Source organism: Bos mutus, chromosome 8 (assembly GCF_027580195.1).
Source record: "Bos mutus isolate GX-2022 chromosome 8, NWIPB_WYAK_1.1, whole genome shotgun sequence".
Classification (NCBI taxonomy): domain Eukaryota; kingdom Metazoa; phylum Chordata; class Mammalia; order Artiodactyla; family Bovidae; genus Bos; species Bos mutus.
This window is the reverse complement of record NC_091624.1, coordinates 67958086-67976475: the sequence shown is the minus strand read 5'-3', so window position 1 is coordinate 67976475 and position 18390 is coordinate 67958086. Positions and strand designations below refer to the sequence as shown.

The 18390-nt window shown below is 40.7% G+C and overlaps 1 protein-coding gene across 2 annotated transcripts in view; it reads right to left on the bottom strand.

Annotated features, from left to right (window-relative positions):
* Positions 1-4606, bottom strand: part of DOCK8 (dedicator of cytokinesis 8) — a 233270-nt gene extending 228664 nt beyond the window's left edge. For both annotated transcript variants that reach the window (XM_070375802.1, XM_070375805.1), the window contains exon 1: positions 4033-4606. In XM_070375802.1, coding sequence (XP_070231903.1) covers positions 4033-4085 — 53 coding nt within the window. In that variant the 5' untranslated portion in view covers positions 4086-4606. The remainder of the gene's footprint in view (positions 1-4032) is intronic.
* Between the last annotated feature and the right edge of the window lie 13784 nt (positions 4607-18390).

Here is an 18390-nt window from a genome sequence, read left to right as displayed (position 1 = left end):
CTACTAAGAAAAAAAGGGTAGTTGGTGAGACTTGGCACTCATACAAGGACTGTATCACGACACTGAATGCAGAAGTGCCTGAAATCCCCAATGCAAACATTATTATGAATTGCCTAATTCAGATCTAGTCTTTCCTTTGTGCACAGGAAGTCAGTGACAATTAAACTGAAATGAACGCAAACATCTAACACTTATAAGAAACTGAATCTAAGCTCAGAAAAATTCAGTGGTGGATCTTTTCTCTTGGATCTCCCTAAACTGTGGGTTCTAGAGAAATGTTCGACTGTTCTAAGTCACACAACCACATCATACAATTATACTTGGTGCTCAAAAGGAAACACAAAATGGCCTATGATGATTTCTAACACATGGAAATTTAGGCTTCATAAGAATATGAGAGCAGGCTTCCCTGGTGGCTCAGTGGTAAAGAATCCTCCTGCCAATACAGGAGACAGGAGTTCGACCCCTGTTCCAGGAAGATTCCATATGCCATGGAGCAATTAAGCCCATGCACCACAATTATTGAGCCCATGGTCTAGAGCCTGAGAGCCACAACTACTGAGCCTACGTGCCCCAGCTATTGAAGCCAAGGTGCTCTGGAGCCCCGTTCTCCAATACAACAAAAGAAGCCATCACAATGAGAAGCCGGAGCACCACAGCTGAGGAGTAGCCCCCGCTCGCTGCCACAACTAGAGAAAAGTCTGTGCAGCAACGAAGACCCAGCACAGCCAAAAATAAATATTAATTAATTAATTTTGAAAAAAAAATATGAAATAGCCAGGGCAATCACAGAGGAACAGGCACTAGCGGACATTCCCAGGTTTCTCCTTTGCTTTGGCCCTGTCCCTAGACTGAACAATGCTGCTTGCAGGAAATTACAGAATTTGGGAACAGTGGGGATCATTCCTTTCCTACTGTGAGGTAGTGTGCTCACTCTTTTTTGAGGCTGGTGTGGGCAGAACAAGCTCTTTACAAGTAAAAATTTTAATATATCAGATTTGGATATTTCCTTGATAGGAAACACATTGATTTTACCCCCACAAACATTTTTTAATGGCAGTTTGTATCATTCGGGGTAGAGAGATGAAAAAATATGAACCCATGCTGAATGTACTAATGGCCATATTTCAACACTGCCTTACTTTTATAAGTTGATTTATTTTAAAAAATAGTACATAGGCATGCAAGAGAAAATATTTTCTTTTTCAACTTCAAAATTGCAGAACATCACATTGTTGGTTTATTTACATATTAAACACTGATTAGAACAATTTGCAATGCTGCTACTGAATTGATGTGTTTTTAAAAATCAATTCCTTGTTTGCTTTTAAAGGAAATTCTTAAGAATTTCAAAATGGCACATGACCAGTTAAGAATACTTTAGAGCACTTTAGCTCTGCCTCTGCTGTCTGCATGGCCTTGAACAAATTATATGGCCTTGTGCAACTACATCTCCAAGCTTCATCTGCCTATTTTATAGGAGACTTCAGGTGAGTCTCATAGGGTTTTTGTAAGAATCTAATGATATAATAATGATATAATATAATATATAATATAAAATGATACAATCTGTTAAGCACATAACACAGTGTATGGGACATAGTAAATGAACAAAAAGTGGTACATTTTAATACTATGTTAATAATACTACATATGTCTGTATTAATCCACTGCATCGAACATTAATTTCTGCCAAGCTCCTTAGCATAACTCTTTACCCAATATACAAAATGCTTCCAAAGGGAAAACTGAACCCCCCCCCCAAACAGGAATATCCAATCCTTATTCTTGCCTGAGTATTAGGGAGCCTTTGATATTTTATTTAACTTAAGCGGGGCTCTTCTTGCTCAGATCCATCACACATTCTGTTTCACAAGGTGTGTCTGGCATTCTCAGCACAGAGATGGGAGCCATTTGAGAGAGAACATCCACCCCAAGGCAACTCCAACCTGCCACTGGCATCATCACACCTAGCCCAAAGGAATCTCTGCACAGGAAGTTCTCCAGCTTCAGCTTTCCTTCCTAACTTTTTAAGATCTTAAAGATAGTGGCAACGGAGATGATGATGACAATGATAAAACTGACAGTAATGTGGATGAGGATAGCAAACATTTATTTAACATTGATTCTGAGCCAGGCACTACAAGCACTTTGTATATATTATTTCACTTAATCCTCTCAACAGTCACACAAGGTAGGTACTAGGAGTGTCCCCATTCCACAGACACTAACTCAAAGTGTAGAGGCGTTAAATATTAATAGCATGTCCAGTCTGAAACAGAGCCAATCAGCAAGCAGATCTGATTCCACCCAGGGCCTTTACTCTTAACCCTCAGACTACACCAACCCCTCGGCTGCTTTAGAGACTGCCTGTGCTCAGACGGTAAACCGTCTGCCTACAATGCGGGAGACTTGGGTTCGATCCCTGGGTCGAGAAGATCCCCTGGAGAAGGAAATGGCAACCCACTCCAGTAGTCTTGCCTGGAAAATCCCATGGACGGAGAAGCCTGGTAGGCTACAGTCCATGGGGTTACAAAGAGTCGGACACGACTGAGCCACTTCACTATCCTTTGTAGTGATTAGCACCGGTCCTACAGTTCTCCTTAGATTAACTGCACCCGTCCGACAGAAATCTTTCTGTCAGAGTTACACCACCTGACCTAAAATTCACAGAGACAGAACAGCAGCAGCTATAGCAAGTGGTACATCCATCAGGAACTTCAGTTTGATCCCCCTCAGCCCCTAAACGAATTGCCCCTCCTGAGTGGCAACAGGCATGAAACCTAATGGAGAAAAACTGGCCACAAGGAAATATACTTTGTGACCTTTGACTACCTTTAATACAACATTAATACACAGTACACAATACTAATTAACTACCTTAAAGATGAAGAAATAGTAAGGTAAAAGAAATGGTTTGCTCACAGCTACACAACAGGTGGAAATAAAATGCCTAATAAAGCTCAACATGCCCTCCGCAAGTCCTTACCACCTTATTTTTCTGGGCTTCCAATTCCTGGTCGTTCAAACCTCTTCAAAGTCTAGCAGCACAAAAATGGACTGTGGAACCAGCCTTTCACAGGCTCGGCTCAAAGACTAACTAATCCTAGCCCCGTGAGGGCCGTAAAATAATAAGTTGACCCTTCGGGATGAATTTCATATTATCTTTTAACCAGACAGTCTAGATTTCTCAGGGCATGACAAAAATGTCTTCAAACACTTGTCAGCAAATTTCAGTGGAGGGAAAAAAAAAAAAAAAACTGCAGTTAAAGCACCTCTGGTGAGAACTTTGAGCAGTAAATATGCTTACATTTAGTTTGTGCAATTTTTATTATGAATTGGATGGTGGGTTAGATCTATGTCCTTCTTTACTGGAGCGCTAGAAATGTAAAAATGTCAGCCACAGGCCATTCCTTTCTTGTTTATTTAAATGGAGAATTTTTTAAAAATCACTTTTTCCACTTCATGGCTCCTTTGGACCAGAGAATAAAAATAGCGATGTCGGTAGGAGCCAAACTTCTTTTCTGGAAAAATAAAAAGAGAGGGGAAAGAGCCCTCCTCAGAATAACCCAAGTCTTGAAGCAGCTGCCTGAGCAAAACTCGCCTCATTTTACTCACTTCTCTCGCCCCTTCTCAGGGCAGCCTCAAAAGGAGGAGCAGTTTACAAGAAACTCGGCGGCGGGCCCTGCACTGCTAACCCCGCGCCCTTCGCACTACCCGGCCCGGCCACCTGTCAACCCCGAGGCGGCGCGGGCGAGGCGGGGTTGGGGAGGTGGCTCCGGGTAGAGACGCTGGAGACTGAGGGCTACCAGCAGGACTGAGCTCAGCTTTCGGGCCACTGCGCTCAGTGGCCCCACTACAGCCGCCTGGGGGCTCCGGGCCCCACCGGGTCTCGGGGGCGCCGCCGGCTGACTCCCAGGGACCCTGAGGGCGTCGTCCTCAACCCCACCCCCACACCTCGGAGCAGCCGGGACGCTACGCTCCATCGCCCGCGGCTGTGCGGCAGCGAGTCCGCTGCGGGGCGCGTCTCACCTGTTGATCTTGAGCGCGAAGGCACGGCGCTCTGCGCTCGGCAGCGTGGCCATGGCGCGCCGGCGGCTCGTAGGCCTTTAGGGTCGCAGGATGCGCACAGCCGGGCCCCCGCACTCCGCAGAGCCGCTGCAGCGCATGCCGCTCTGGACGCGAGCCTCATCTGTCAGTCGCGGCTGGAAACTTCCGTATTTCCACCTTCAGCGCTGAAATCACCCCGGGGGAGGGCCCAACATCAGAGCTGCGGCGGCCAGCTGGGCCACACGGCACCCGGCCTGACTCGCAGGGAGCGGCGCGCGAGGAGGGTGTGGACCCACCGCGGAACTGCCCTCCGGATGCTTGCACCACCGGCGCGCTCTTCCCCGGGGCCCAGACCTCAGGCAGAAAGGAGCGCAGGCGGATGACCCGGTGACCACTGAGCGAGGCCGGAAACTCCATCTGCCCTAAGCTGTGAGGCTGCCAGGGCCTGTGGGCAAGAGCTGGGAACCCGCGCCTTCCGCCCCGCAAAATTGGCGAGGTCGGGAAACCAACCCTGGAATTCTTTGCGCTAGGCCTTATTAAGTATCTACACCATGCCCCGGGGGGAAAGCAACTTAAAAGAAAAAAAAGTTGGTAGAAACTTCGAGATACATACCAACTTTTGCAAACGATATATCCGACATCCTTATTGGGGTGACTTAAATAAATGTAATAATCCATGCAAGGAATAAACAATTTTTTAAATAACTGGAGGTAAGTGCTTTTCTCTGGGGGAACGGTCCACAGCGCTTTCCTGTGGTTCAAGAGTATGCTGCAGCACTGTTTATTTCTGCTGCATACTGAGAAGTGTACTAAGAAGTTCAACCCCAAACTCAAGAAAGAAGTCAGAAAGTCCCAGTGCTTACTGGAGTGGAAAAGTCCATGCTTACCGACTTGCCCTAAGGTTTACTGTACTAGAGCACTCCCTATATAATGCCTCTGTTTGCCAGCTGACGCTTAAAAAAATCCAAAAGCGAGATATGTTTGGTTCAGAACTGCACTGCAGTCCAGTGTGGTAGCCACTAGCCATATGTGGCTATGGACCATTTGCAATTGCGGTTATTCTGAATTGGGATGTGCTGAGTGTGTAAAATACATACCGAATTTTGAAGACAGTGCAGAAAAAATGATGCAGACCATCCTGTCACTGATTTTTACGTTGATCACATGGCAAAATGATACTTAGCATATATTATTAGGTAAATACAAAATTTCATTTGTTTTCCCCTCTTTAGAATGTGGCTCTCATTAAAGAAAATTTTAAATTGCACATTAGCTCACATTATATCCTTATTTGATAGTGCTGGTCCAATAGTCCCTAGTTTGCCACCTAATATTAAAATGCCTGGAAACTGAATTCTATATCTTGCCTACCATCTTTTTTTCTCTGGTTTCAGCTTCTCAGGTAGTATAATAATTCTTCAGAGCTGTTATATCCTATCCCCTTCAGACATCAATGCCTATAAGAACTGTATAAGACAAAGATAATAAGTCTAACATTACATAGACTATGAAGTGAGATCCAAAGGGAAAGAAGGTTTTTGAAATGTGGAGTTTCTGACTTTCAAAATTCTCCCAGGTATGTTTACCACACTGGAATTTATAAGCAAAGATTTATGTAGAAAAATACTAACAGAACAATTCAAGTACCTCTTCAAACTGGGAACAAATAAATGATTTGTATAAAATTGTTTTACTCTGGAATCTTCAGTCCACTGTGTACTAAATCAGCCTTTTGGATGGGCTTCTCTGTTTCTGTGTGTTTGTGACATATAGAGCAAAATATATTGATGTGCACACAAAGATAAAGTATAATAGAAATATCTCAGATTTTCAGAATTTGCAGTTAAGGAAACCTTTTGTGTGTGGAGAGGAAGAAATCTTAAAATCTCCCATCTTATGTCAGCTCATGCTACATTCAGGTCATTGACCTTGGTGTTTGGTACACAATTATGAAAAGTAAGGTCAGCATGATTATCCTCCAACATATTAATTCCCTGGTTAGAAATGATGGCTAGAAATTACTCCAAATTTAATAGCCTTCTAGTTTTTCACCATGAATGTGTCATCCACTAAATTACGCAAATGCCTATTTTTAAATTTTATCTCCTCTTGGGTACAGTCACAAATTGATGGCAAATTTGAAAAATACTATAGAACCTTGCTTCCCTTTCTCACTCTTCCCGATTTCCCTCTAGGGCTTCTCTCCTACTTGCTACTCTCTTGAAAATCAACCTACTCTGGAAGGCCTCCTTCTCTCCATACTGTATAACCTCTCTTGACCTTCCTCTTTCTCTGCATCTTTGCATCATTTGGTTTTGTTTCTCACCTTTATAAAATTCCTCCCTTCTATGACAGACTTTATACCAATGATCTCAAATTCTCCTATAGTTTTCCCCATATCTTCTTCTTACCTCTCCAGAAAGCCACTGTCTTTCTTTACATTGCATCTTACTTATTTCTTACAACAAATAATTAAATAACACTTATCTTGTACTAGGGCCTATTTCAAACTTTTTACAAATATTAATTAACTGATAACAACCCTTAATTAATAACATTATCTCACTTTGTGAATGGAGAAACCAAGGCTAAGAGAGGTTAAGTGACTGGAGCAAGATCACAGACTATTACAGGGCATTTCCAGCCCTAAAGGGTTGCCTGTCTCCCAGATTTTTCCACTCAAATATCTCCAAACTCCACAGATACAAAACAGGAACTCTCCATCTTCTCTGCTCAATTGTACAAATTTGCTATCCCTCCATAATCACTCATTTCTGTCGGAGGCACTATTTTCCACTTGCCATTTAAACGCCTTGGCATCATTTAATGGAGAGTAAAGCATGGATTCTGGGTTCTGGCTTCAGGTTTTCACTAACTATGTAATCCTGAGCAAGTCACACCCTGTTTGGATTACAGAGTTCTTGGTCATAGAATGACCCCATCTCCTCACCTCTTTATAATGTGTCAGCTCTAACTTACTCTTCTTTACCCTTCACATCTAATCGGCTAACTAAGCCTGCCATTTGCTCTGTATAAACTTCACTGCTTTATTGTTCTCACTGCTTCCATTCTGACCCACCCTTATAACAAACAAAAATAAGATTTTAAGTGGTTCCTTGCCTCTATCTTCTCCTTATTCCAATCCAACTGACTCTACTGCTATATTAATTTTATTAAAATACTTGTTTCGTCATATTTCTTCCTTTCTCAATTAACTTTGGTGGCTTCCAATAGCCTCTATGACCAAGTGTGACTTTCTTCAACTGACTTATTTTGGTTTCTCCACTTCGTGTAACTAATGCTATCCCTTGCCTCTGCTGTTTATTCGCTAAATTGTGTTCAACTCTTCTGCAAGCCCACGGACTAGCTTGCCAAGCTCCTCTTCCATGGGACTTTCTAGGCAAGAATACTAAAGTAAGTTGCCATTTCCCTCTCCAGGGGATCTTCCCAACCCAGAGATCAAACCCAACTCTTCCGCTTGGCAGGAAGATTCTTTACCGTTGAGCCACTATCCGTTACCTCTGTTGAAGCAAGGAAGACCTTCAACTACAGAAATCAGTGTTCTTACTGCCTGGAACCCCCTTTACTTACATCATTCTTCTTGCCATCCTCACCAGAAATCATATGCAGTCTCTCTGGATTCTTTAAAGTTTGAGTTAAGTTGTCAAGGTCCACTTCTGCCTAAAGGAGCATTTCATTCAGTCTGACAGCACCCTTTGTTTAGTTGAATACATCATTACCAGTAAATAGCAGGTCATTACCAGGTCGTTCCACAGTCTAGTGGGCTGCAAAGTCCGCAGGTCTATACAGAAAAGGGTGGCATTTGTACATTTCATTCCATATCACCCAAGCCATTCAAGACCTCCGTTAGCTTTCACTCAAATATCACCTTCTGTGACCATCTACTTAACATTGCAATGCCTTTTCCCTAGCTCTTTTTCCAACTTCCATTTTTCTCCATAGCACTTGTTACTATCTGACATACTGCATATTTTATTTATTTGCAACTTTATTATCTCTCATGCTTGTAGAATATAATTTCCATGAGGGCAGGGATTTTTATTCCTTTCTATATCTCTATTATCTGCAGTAATGCCTGGTACAATGTAAATGTTCAAAAAATTCTTGTGGAATAAATGAATGAAGAGTTGATCCAGTATTGAACATAGAGTGGACATTTAATAAATATTTGTCAAATTGAATTTGAATGGGAGTGGCTAAATTCATGTGCCTTTCAGGAGGAAGTTAGAGCCTTTTTTACGCTCTTGAATTTTTTGGTTGTACCTTTTTATGAATATATTACAGCTCTGTTTTGTGTTTATTTCTTGAGTTGAGAAATCAAACTAGCACATGGATTATTGCTAGCAAGTCAGTCTCTTTACTGTCCTCTTGTAATTGAGGACAGATACAGAAAGACTTGTGTGCTAGCATTTAAATCTAGCCATGGTGCAAATATTAGAATTTGGAACTTCTAACTTTCTCCACCTCATTCCTTGTGTTATCAAAAGAAATCTGCAAATATGAAAAGAATAAAACTAAGAAACTCTTCGTTAATATGTACATATTAGTCCCTCTCCTCACAGCTTCACTTTTCATGGTTTCAGTTACCCTCAGTCAACCACAGTCTGAAAATATAAAAGGAAAAGTTCAAGAAATAAGCATGTTTTAAAATGCACACTGCTCTGAGTATCATGATGAAATCTGCCGCTGCCCTGCTCCTTCCCACCTCAACCATGAATCATCCCTTTGTTCAGTGTATTCCCCGTAGTCACTTGGCAACTCTCTTGGTTATCATATGCAGTATCACAGTGCCTGTGTTCAAGCTTCGCTTTTTACTTACTAACAGTCACAAAGTGCAAGAAGAGCTATCTGGAATTTGGCTATGCTGAAGAGAAGCCACAAAGTGCTGCTTTTAAGTCAAAAGGTGAAAGTTCTTAATAAGGAAAGAAAAAAAATCACGTGTTGAGGTTGTAAGATCTGTGGTAAGAACGAATATTCTATCCATAAGATTGTGAAAAAGGAAAAAGAAATTCACACTAGTTTTGCTGTCACACTTTAAACTACTAAAGTTATGACCACAGTACACGATATGTGCTTATGAATATGAAAACTCCATTAAATTTGTGCAAAAAGTAGGAGACCGCATTCACATAACTCATTGTAGTACGTTGCTATAATCATTATATTTTATTGTTAGTCATAATTAATCTCTGACTTGCCTAATTTATAAATTAAACTATCATAGTATGTATGTTTAGGGAAAATAGTATAGGTATAGTTCAATACTATCCACAGATTCAGGCACCTACTGAGGGTCTGGGAACATATCCCCTTTGGATAAGGGGGAACTACTGTATACACACACACATATATGTATATATGTATCTTATGCGATTATGTTACTATATATAAGTATTTTAAGTATAAATTAGGCCATATTCTAATATACAATGCTATTTCATCAATAGGAAATATTCATGCTATAGCATTTTATAACTAGAAAGAAGGACCTTGGATTAATTTGTGAATGATTGAATGAATCCTCTCATCATTTATGTACCTTCCTTTAATTCCCAAAATATTTATCAAGTGGTTCCCACATGTCAGTTCTGAACTAAATGCTACTAAGGGCAAAACCATTAACATACTTGCTCTGTGACTTCCCAGAACTCATGATCTAGCAGCAAGATACATGTTACCAAGGAAAGAAGAGGCTTGAGTTCCGTGGGACAATCAGGAATGTTTTGCTGCACAAAACTCTGTGAGAGCGAGGAAGCACAAACAGGAAATGATTTATTCTGGTGGAGAGGGTGTTGGCAGAGAAATCAATGCTGAGGAAGAATGACTTTACTGACCCAGTGACATGGGAACTGGTCTTAAATGACAAGTAAGCATTCACCACGCAGAGAAGAGCGCATTCAGGATATTCCAAACAGAAGAAACATGGCATGCAAAGGCAGGGAGCCAGGAGACACCACTGCCCACCCGGGGAATTAAAAGTATAATGGAGCCCAGACAGTGCAGACTGAAGAGGCAAGAAATGAAACTTGGAAGGTGGGCAGGACCTGAGTGTGAGGGTCCTGGCAAAGAATTCAGACTTTATCCCAAAGCCCATGAAACCAGCTACCATGTGACTGCCATTTCTATAAATGCCATTGTCTCTTAGGGGATACCTCGTGCCTCCTGGCAATCCATGGTAAGGACTATCCAGTAGAACATAGACAAAAGGTGGTAAGGATTCCGGCTCCCAGGTCTGGCACTGCCATCCCCATCTTCCTCAACCTGAGCAAAAGCACACTGGACACTACGGAAGAAATAAATATTTCTTTACAGCAAGTTTTAGGCAATTTTCCCAAAGTCATCTTACCTGGAGAGAGGAAGGATTTATGGGGGAGGGAGATTAAATAAGATGAAGCACATAAACAACAGAACATACTGCTGGTTGTTCAGTACATGCTCTCAGAACATGTGGATGGTAATTTTATTATTATTTGACATTTGTGCTGCTTTGGAGCCATATAAATTGGGCTTTTCCACCAGTTTTATTGTAAGAAAACTGACATACAGTACTGTATACTTTTAAGGTATACAACATAATGATTTGACTTATATCATAAAATACTTATCAGAATAGGTTTAGTGGATATTCCTCATCTCATATAAATACAACATTAAAACTGTTTTTTACTTACTATTATTTCTTCAAGTAGATTCCCAAAAGTGGAAATTATTAGGTCAAAAGTCAGAAACTCATGCCAAAAGAGCCTGCGTGTAATCATGAGGAACCAGTAGACACACTTACGTTGAAGGACATTCTACTAAACAACGGCCAATCTTTTTTCAGAAATGTCAGTGCCACAAAAGACAAAAGCGGAGGAACTGGTACAGCTTACAAGAGACTAAACAGACAGAGCAATTCAAAGCAGTGAGGGACACAGAAGTGGATCACGGATGAAGAAAAGGATACATAAAGAAAACTACTCAGCAACTGGTAAGATCTGCCAACTGACTCTGTATTTGGTAATATTGTATCAAAATTACATTTTCTAAATTTGATACTTACACCATGGTTGTATAAGAGAATAAAGAAAATATTCTTATTCTTAGGAGATATATACTGAAGTATTTATGGTAAAGGGGCAGAATGGTGTGACATCTGGAACTTATTCTTAGATGGTCATCAATAATGATAATGATAATGTTTATAATACCAAAATAAAATTGAAAATAACAAAATAAATAGTCAATCTAGATGCAGAGTAGAAGTTTCTGCTTTGTAAATCTAAAAAGTTTTCAAAATAAAAAGTTAAAAATACAAATAAAAATTACAGCCATAATTTTGGCTTTAAGTTTATGCCAAATTATCAGCAATGTGTGAGACTCTTTCAATATACCTTCACTAATACTGGTATTCACTTTTAATTTTCACAAGTTTACTCAACTAAAAATAAATTTTAAAATACTTTATGTGTTTATTAAGTGAGCTGAATATTTTCCCATATTATTTCATTATATAGTTGTATTTTTCTTGTGTGTCTATTTGTATTTTGTCCCACTTGCCTATGAAAAACCCTTAGAGTTTTTCTTGCTGATTTGTATCCCCATGGAAAAGAAATGCAAAAAAGCAAAATGACTGTCTGGGGAGGCCTTACAAATAGCTGTAAAAAGAAGAGAAGCGAAAAGCAAAGGAGAAAAGAAAAGATATAAGCATCTGAATGCAGAGTTCCAAAGAGTAGCAAGAAGAGATAAGAAAACCTTCTCAGAATGGGAAAGACTAGAGATCTCTTCAAGAAAATCAGAGATACCAAAGGAACATTTCATGCAAAGATGGGCTGGATAAAGGACAGAAATGGTATGGACCTAACAGAAGCAGAAGATATTAAGAAGAGATGGCAAGAATACACAGAAGAACTGTACAAAAAAGATCTTCACGACCCAGATAATCATGATGGTGTGATCACTGACCTAGAGCCAGACATCCTGGAATGTGAAGTCAAGTGGGCCTTGGAAAGCATCACTACGAACAAAGCCAGTGGAGGTGATGGAATTCCAGTTGAGCTCTTTCAAATCCTGAAAGATGATGCTGTGAAAGTGGTGCAGTCAATATGCCAGCAAATTTGGAAAACTCAGCAGTGGCCACAGGACTGGAAAAGGTCAGTTTTCATCCCAATCCCAAAGAAAGGCAATGCCAAAGAATGCTCAAACTACCGCACAATTGAACTCATCTCACATGCTAGTAAAGTAATGCTCAAATTTCTCCAAGCCAGGCTTCAGCAATATGTGAACCGTTAACTTCCAGATGTTCAAGCTGGTTTTAGAAAAGGCAGAGGTACCAGAGATCAAATTGCCAACATCCACTGGACCAGGGAAAAAGCAAGAGAGTTCCAGAAAAACATCTATTTCTGCTTTATTGACTATGCCAAAGCCTTTGACTGTGTGGATCACAATAAACTGTGGAAAATTCTTCAAGAGATGGGAATACCAGACCACCTGATCTGCCTCTTGAGAAATTTGTATGCAGGTCAGGAAGCAACAGTTAGAACTGGACATGGAACAACAGACTGGTTCCAAATAGGAAAAGGAGTACGTCAAGGCTATATATTGTCACCCTGCTTATTTAACTTATATGCAGAGTACATCATGAGAAACGCTGGACTGGAAGAAACACAAGCTGGAATCAAGATTGCCGGGAGAACTATCAATAACCTCAGATATGCAGATGACACCATCCTTATGGCAGAAAGTGAAGACGAACTAAAAAGCCTCTTGATGAAAGTGACAGAGGAGAGAGAAAAAATTGGCTTAAAGCTCCACATTCAGAAAATGAAGATCATGGCATCTGGTCCCATCACTTCATGGGAAATAGATGGGGAAATAGTGGAAACAGTGTCAGACTTTATTTTTCTGGGCCCCCAAATCACTGCAGATGGTGACTGCAGCCATGAAATTAAAAGACGCTTACTCCTTGAAAGGAAAGTTATGACCAACCTAGATAGCATATTCAAAAGCAGAGACATTACTTTGCCAACTAAGGTTCGTCTAGTCAAGGCTATGGTTTTTCCAGTGGTCATGTATGGATGTGAGAGTTGGACTGTGAAGAAGGCTGAGCGCCGAAGAATTGATGCTTTTGAACTGTGGTGTTGGAGAAGACTCTTGAGAGTCCCTTGGACTGCAAGGAGATCCAACCAGTCCATTCTGAAGGAGATCAGTCCTGGGTGTTCATTGGAAAGAATGATGCTAAAGCTGAAACTCCAATACTTTGGCCATCTCATGCGAAGAGTTGACTCATTGGAAAAGACTCTGATGCTGGGAGGGATTGGGGGCAGGAGGAGAAGGAGATGACAGAGGATGAGATGGCTGGATGGCATCAGTGACTCGATGAACATAAGTCTGAGTGAACTCCGAGAGTTGGTGATAGACAGGGAGGCCTGGTGTGCTGCGATTCATGGGGTCGCAAAGAGTCGGACATGACTGAGTGACTGATCTTATCTGATCTGATCTACCCTTTTGAGTAATCTCTACCCTTTTGGAGGGTATCTCCAATAGGAGGGTATCTCTCTTTAAGTAACTGTGATCTCCCTAAACACCTTGAGTCATTTGGAGAAAAACAGAAACCACACAAGTTTATAGATTTTCAGAAAATTTGTTGCCCATTGATGCCTGTCAGCACCAGACCAAAGTTTGTATGCACTTTTGAAATACTTTTTTCCCATTTCAGTGTTTAGAATCCTGACATGGTTCTCTTTCCAGGACCAGATCATTGTTCAGCAATAAACTTTTTAAAAACTCAGTGCTTTAAAAAAAATCATGAAATCACTGTGTTGTATACTAATGCTGCTAAGTCACTTCAGTCGTGTCCGACTCTGTGTGATCCCATAGATGGCAGCCCACCAGACTCCCCCGTCCCTGGGATTCTCCAGGCAAGAACACTGGAGTGGGTTGCCATTTCCTTCTCCAATGCATGAAAGTGAAAAGTGAAAGAAAAGTCGCTCAGTTGTGTCCAACTCTTCGTGACCCCATGGACTGCAGCCCACCAGGCTCCTCCGTCCATGGGATTTTCCAGGCAAGAGTACTGGAGTGGGGTGCCATTGCCTTCTCCACTATGTTGTATACTTGACATTTATATGATAGTGTACATCAACTATACATCAATAACAAAATAAAGAAAAATAAATCCTGAGTATACAAATGTAAATGTCCTAGTAACCCATTTAGTGAATGTATGACTGGTAAATGGAATCAAAACACATCTCTATTATGGTTCCCCACTGCCTCTCAAAGTGCATTCAGTGAGGATAATTCTTGCCAATCACATATGGGAACATGGGTAGGTTCCATGACTTTTCCTCTTAGGTCAATGTTCTTAGGTGCAAACATAGTTTCAGTCTGAAGCCAAAATGTCTAGCCCAAGATTCTGATCAAAATTCCACCTTTTCTTTAATGGCAAATATTCCCCCAGCTGGGCAGGGCTTGAGCCTAGCAGCCTGCAGCAGCAAAGGTGGGGAAGGATGCATGGCTAGTTTCTTCTCTCCACTTTAATACCCTTTTTCTTTTCTTCTCCTACTCCAGCTGGCTCGCCAGTTTCTGACCCTTGGGGTTGGAGGAATGATAAATAAGAAAATTTTTAGTATTCAAAGCTGACTCTTTTCTGGGGACTTTCTTAGGTCCTTTGGAAAATTGCTTTCCTGGAGGCCTCTCTTCTATAGGTCATGTTACCTGTTTTGCACATTTCTATGCCTGTTGTTCACTTGTGACTCCTTTGCAGCTCCCCTCCAATATCCTTCTGCTAGGGTTCTTCACTCTCTAAGTGATCCTACTTGACAGCACCCCAAATGACTCTTGGTTGGATCTTTTCCATGTGGCCCACATCTGATCCATTGAAACTGCTTTCATCCACTGAAATGACTTACCTGGTGGTCCAATGGTTAAGAATCTGCTTTCCAGTGCAGGACGTGAGTTCCATCCCTGGTCAGGGAACTAAGGCCCTGCATGCTGCAGGGCACATAGAGAAAGCCTCTCTGCCACAGTGAAAGGCCATGTACCACAACAAAGACCCAGTGCAGCTCCCCATGCCCCGCCAACACACCAACAATGTGAAAAGATAATCCACAGAATGGGAGGAAATTAAATGTTTTTTAAAGAAATAAAAGAAGCTGCTTATAAACTCTTGGTTTGACTATCCTGGATGATCCCAACACAACCTCTATCTTTGTTCCCCAGGCCACTTTAATGTCCTTGGGCAGGAATCAGGCAGTGTTACTTGTGTCTCCCAGCCACAATAAAATTGTCATTTCAAGCTCTGAAATGTGTCTTGGAAGCCCTGGAAGGGAGTGGCAGTCCTTCATTTATGTCTCCTGTCCCCACAGGCAGAAATAGGAACTCTCTTTGGCTAAATAGTCTCAAAAAAATAAATAAATAAATAAAAAATCCTGTGGGATCCAAGAATTACTGAAATGGTTCTCAGAATTTCCTTGGTAAATTCTGCATGTGGTGTTCTGGCTGTGGAATATCTTATTTGTTGTATTTGTTTATCCCAGTAGAACTTGTATTTCAACATCGTGTTACTAGAGTTTTAGATATTCTGCCACATTTAGGAAGGCCATAGGTCAGGGCGCTCTCTTCCCTAGATTATAAGCTCTTGGATACTGGGGTAGGTTATTGAAAAATGCCACAGTTGATGCTTTATTTTACCGGTAATTATCTCAATGTATAATAGACCATTTATTCTCATTATTGTGTGGCAATGCTATGAATATATCTGGGAAATTAGTATCTGGTCAATGACACTAGTCATGTCACCTGGATAAGATGACTACTGCCACTGTTCTCAGGAGCCTATAGTTTAGTGTAGTTGAGAGATAAGTAAATAAATAATTTCTAGAAAGGGTTCTCACTGGTTTAATAAGGCAAGCAGGATTCTATATATGTTACAAGAGCACACAAAAGACACCAAATTGATCCTTGGAAAGTCATGGAATCTTCTCCAAGGAAGTGATGTGTAAGGTGGATAAGAAGGGTGGAAAGGCTGAAGCAACTGGATGCCATTCACTCACATACAGCATATAGTATGGGAATTGCATCAGAAATGGAGAAGAGAACATCATTAAATGACCCAGGGACATGTAAATGAACATTCAAGAAGTCCAGAAATAAATCATCATCAAGATAGTATAGTGGGGTGAAAGGGGGTCAGGACACAGGCTCACTCGGATTTAAACCCTGGCTTTACCACTTAATAGGTATGTGAAGCTGAACAAACCCTTTAACTTTTCAGAGCCTCAATTTTCCACTGTGCAAAATGGGAACAGTAATGTGGGCATTGTAAGGTTGCAGGGAGGATTAAATGGGATAATGCACGTAAAAGTGCCTAGCTCAGGGCCTAGCACATACTGAGCACTCAAAATTCAGAGGCAGTGTTATTTTGGAAGAAAATCAGGGATTGGGGGAGGATCATTACTCCCAACCAAAGCCAGGAAGATAGAAAGTTTTTTCAGATTCCTTTGGTTAGAATTAAAGCTAGTAGAATTAGTTTCCTTTTCAGTTGACAAATGAACCAAAAATGTGAATAAACTTGTGGTTGCTCAGATAAAAGCATGACTCAGAGCTCTAATTTCTGTTCCATGGACACGTTTGTCAACCAGATAGTGGATGTGGGGATGGCCAGTAGCAAAATTTAAAGCAGACCTGTTTGTCTTCAAACACTCCTGAGCCAGCTTTTAATTCCCTTGTGAAAATGTAAAACTGACTTCTAATTTGGGGTAATCAATCAAATATACACATTTACTTTGGCTTTTTCTTGAAACCCAGTAAAATGACAGCAAAGGAATTGCTTTTTAAGGCAGAAACCTACAATGATAATGAGATTAGGAGGGACAACAGGAACAATGAGATTTGAGATTTAGAAGCCATAAAAACAAGAGGTATCCAGTTTAAGAGACCCAAGAAAGATGACCCCTTAACTTGCCTCGGAAAGAGCTAGAAAGTACCTGATTACATCAAAGAGCTCCCCAAAGACTGGGAATACCTGGTACTTCCATAAATGTGGATAAAGTTGGGATTAAAAACAGGAGGATTGGTTTGTAAATGAGTTTAAGATGTGGTTAGATCCGTAGATCCTCTGTTCAGCTAGATAACTGTCCCTCTCCAGCCAGGCAGGGGCTGGATAAGATAAAATAGGATTACTTTTTAGCGAAGACGTGGCACATTTGGGGATGAGATTCAATACCATAAACAGAAACATTTATTAAACATTTATAGCCCAGTAAAGCCCCAAGTATTTTACCTCTGTTCTAATTTCAGAGCACCACGGTAATTTCTCTGGGTCATCTGACCACCTTGAGAGAAAGACATCAAGTCTTATGGCCCAGCCAGAGAACTTGAAGCTGAAGCTGACAGTCTACAAGGCTCACCCATGGGGTCAGAACTCCTAAGAAGCCTTTTTCGTACCTCACTCCTAAATGTGAATAGACCACCACCGATTGTCAGACATCCAAGGAAAACCAACTTGAAAGGTAGAGACCAAAACAAACAAACAAAAAGCAATGTGGAAGAAACCAAGCCTGTGAACAGGTCAAAAAACTATTATAAATATCCATAGAGAGATAAGAGGTGATACTGACCCCATGAAACAAGAGCATTATATTATTTTTTAAAGGAACATTAAGGGAATAAAAAAGGGGACCCAAGGACTAGCAGAATAAAAAATTCAAAAAAACCTTTGAATAATTAAGTTGAGCAAATCTCAATATAGATAGTAGAGCAAAAAGACAGAATTAGAAAATGAGTGTAAAAAAATAAAAAGAAAGAAAGAAAGTTATAGGACCATAAGATCAACAGCTGTATGAGAGGAATCCCACAAAGAGAGACAGGGAAAAATATAGGGAAGGAAATCAACAATAAAATAATCCTAGAAAATTCAAGGAAAGGACATGAGTTTGCAGATTGTAAGAACCACTGAGTGCCCAGATAATAAATGGAATTAGACCCACTTGAAAGCATATTATCATGCAGTTTTAAAACACTGATGTATTCATTTGCTAGGTCTGTCATAACAAGATACCACAAACTGAGTAGCTTAGATAAAAGAATTTTATTCTCACACTTTTAGAGGTTGGAAGTCCAAGAACAAAGTGTCACAAGACCCAGAATAGTTTTTGTGAAAATATGAAGGTAAAGGAATACCTGATTCTTTTGAAGATATCAAAAGAATATTTAGACAAGTGTTTAAGAGTTGAGATAAAACAGTGATAGGTACACAATAGTAAGCAAACAAAACTATAAGAACAACAACCAAAAAAAGTATTAATTTCAGGGAAAATGAAAAGTTGAAAGAAAGAAAAG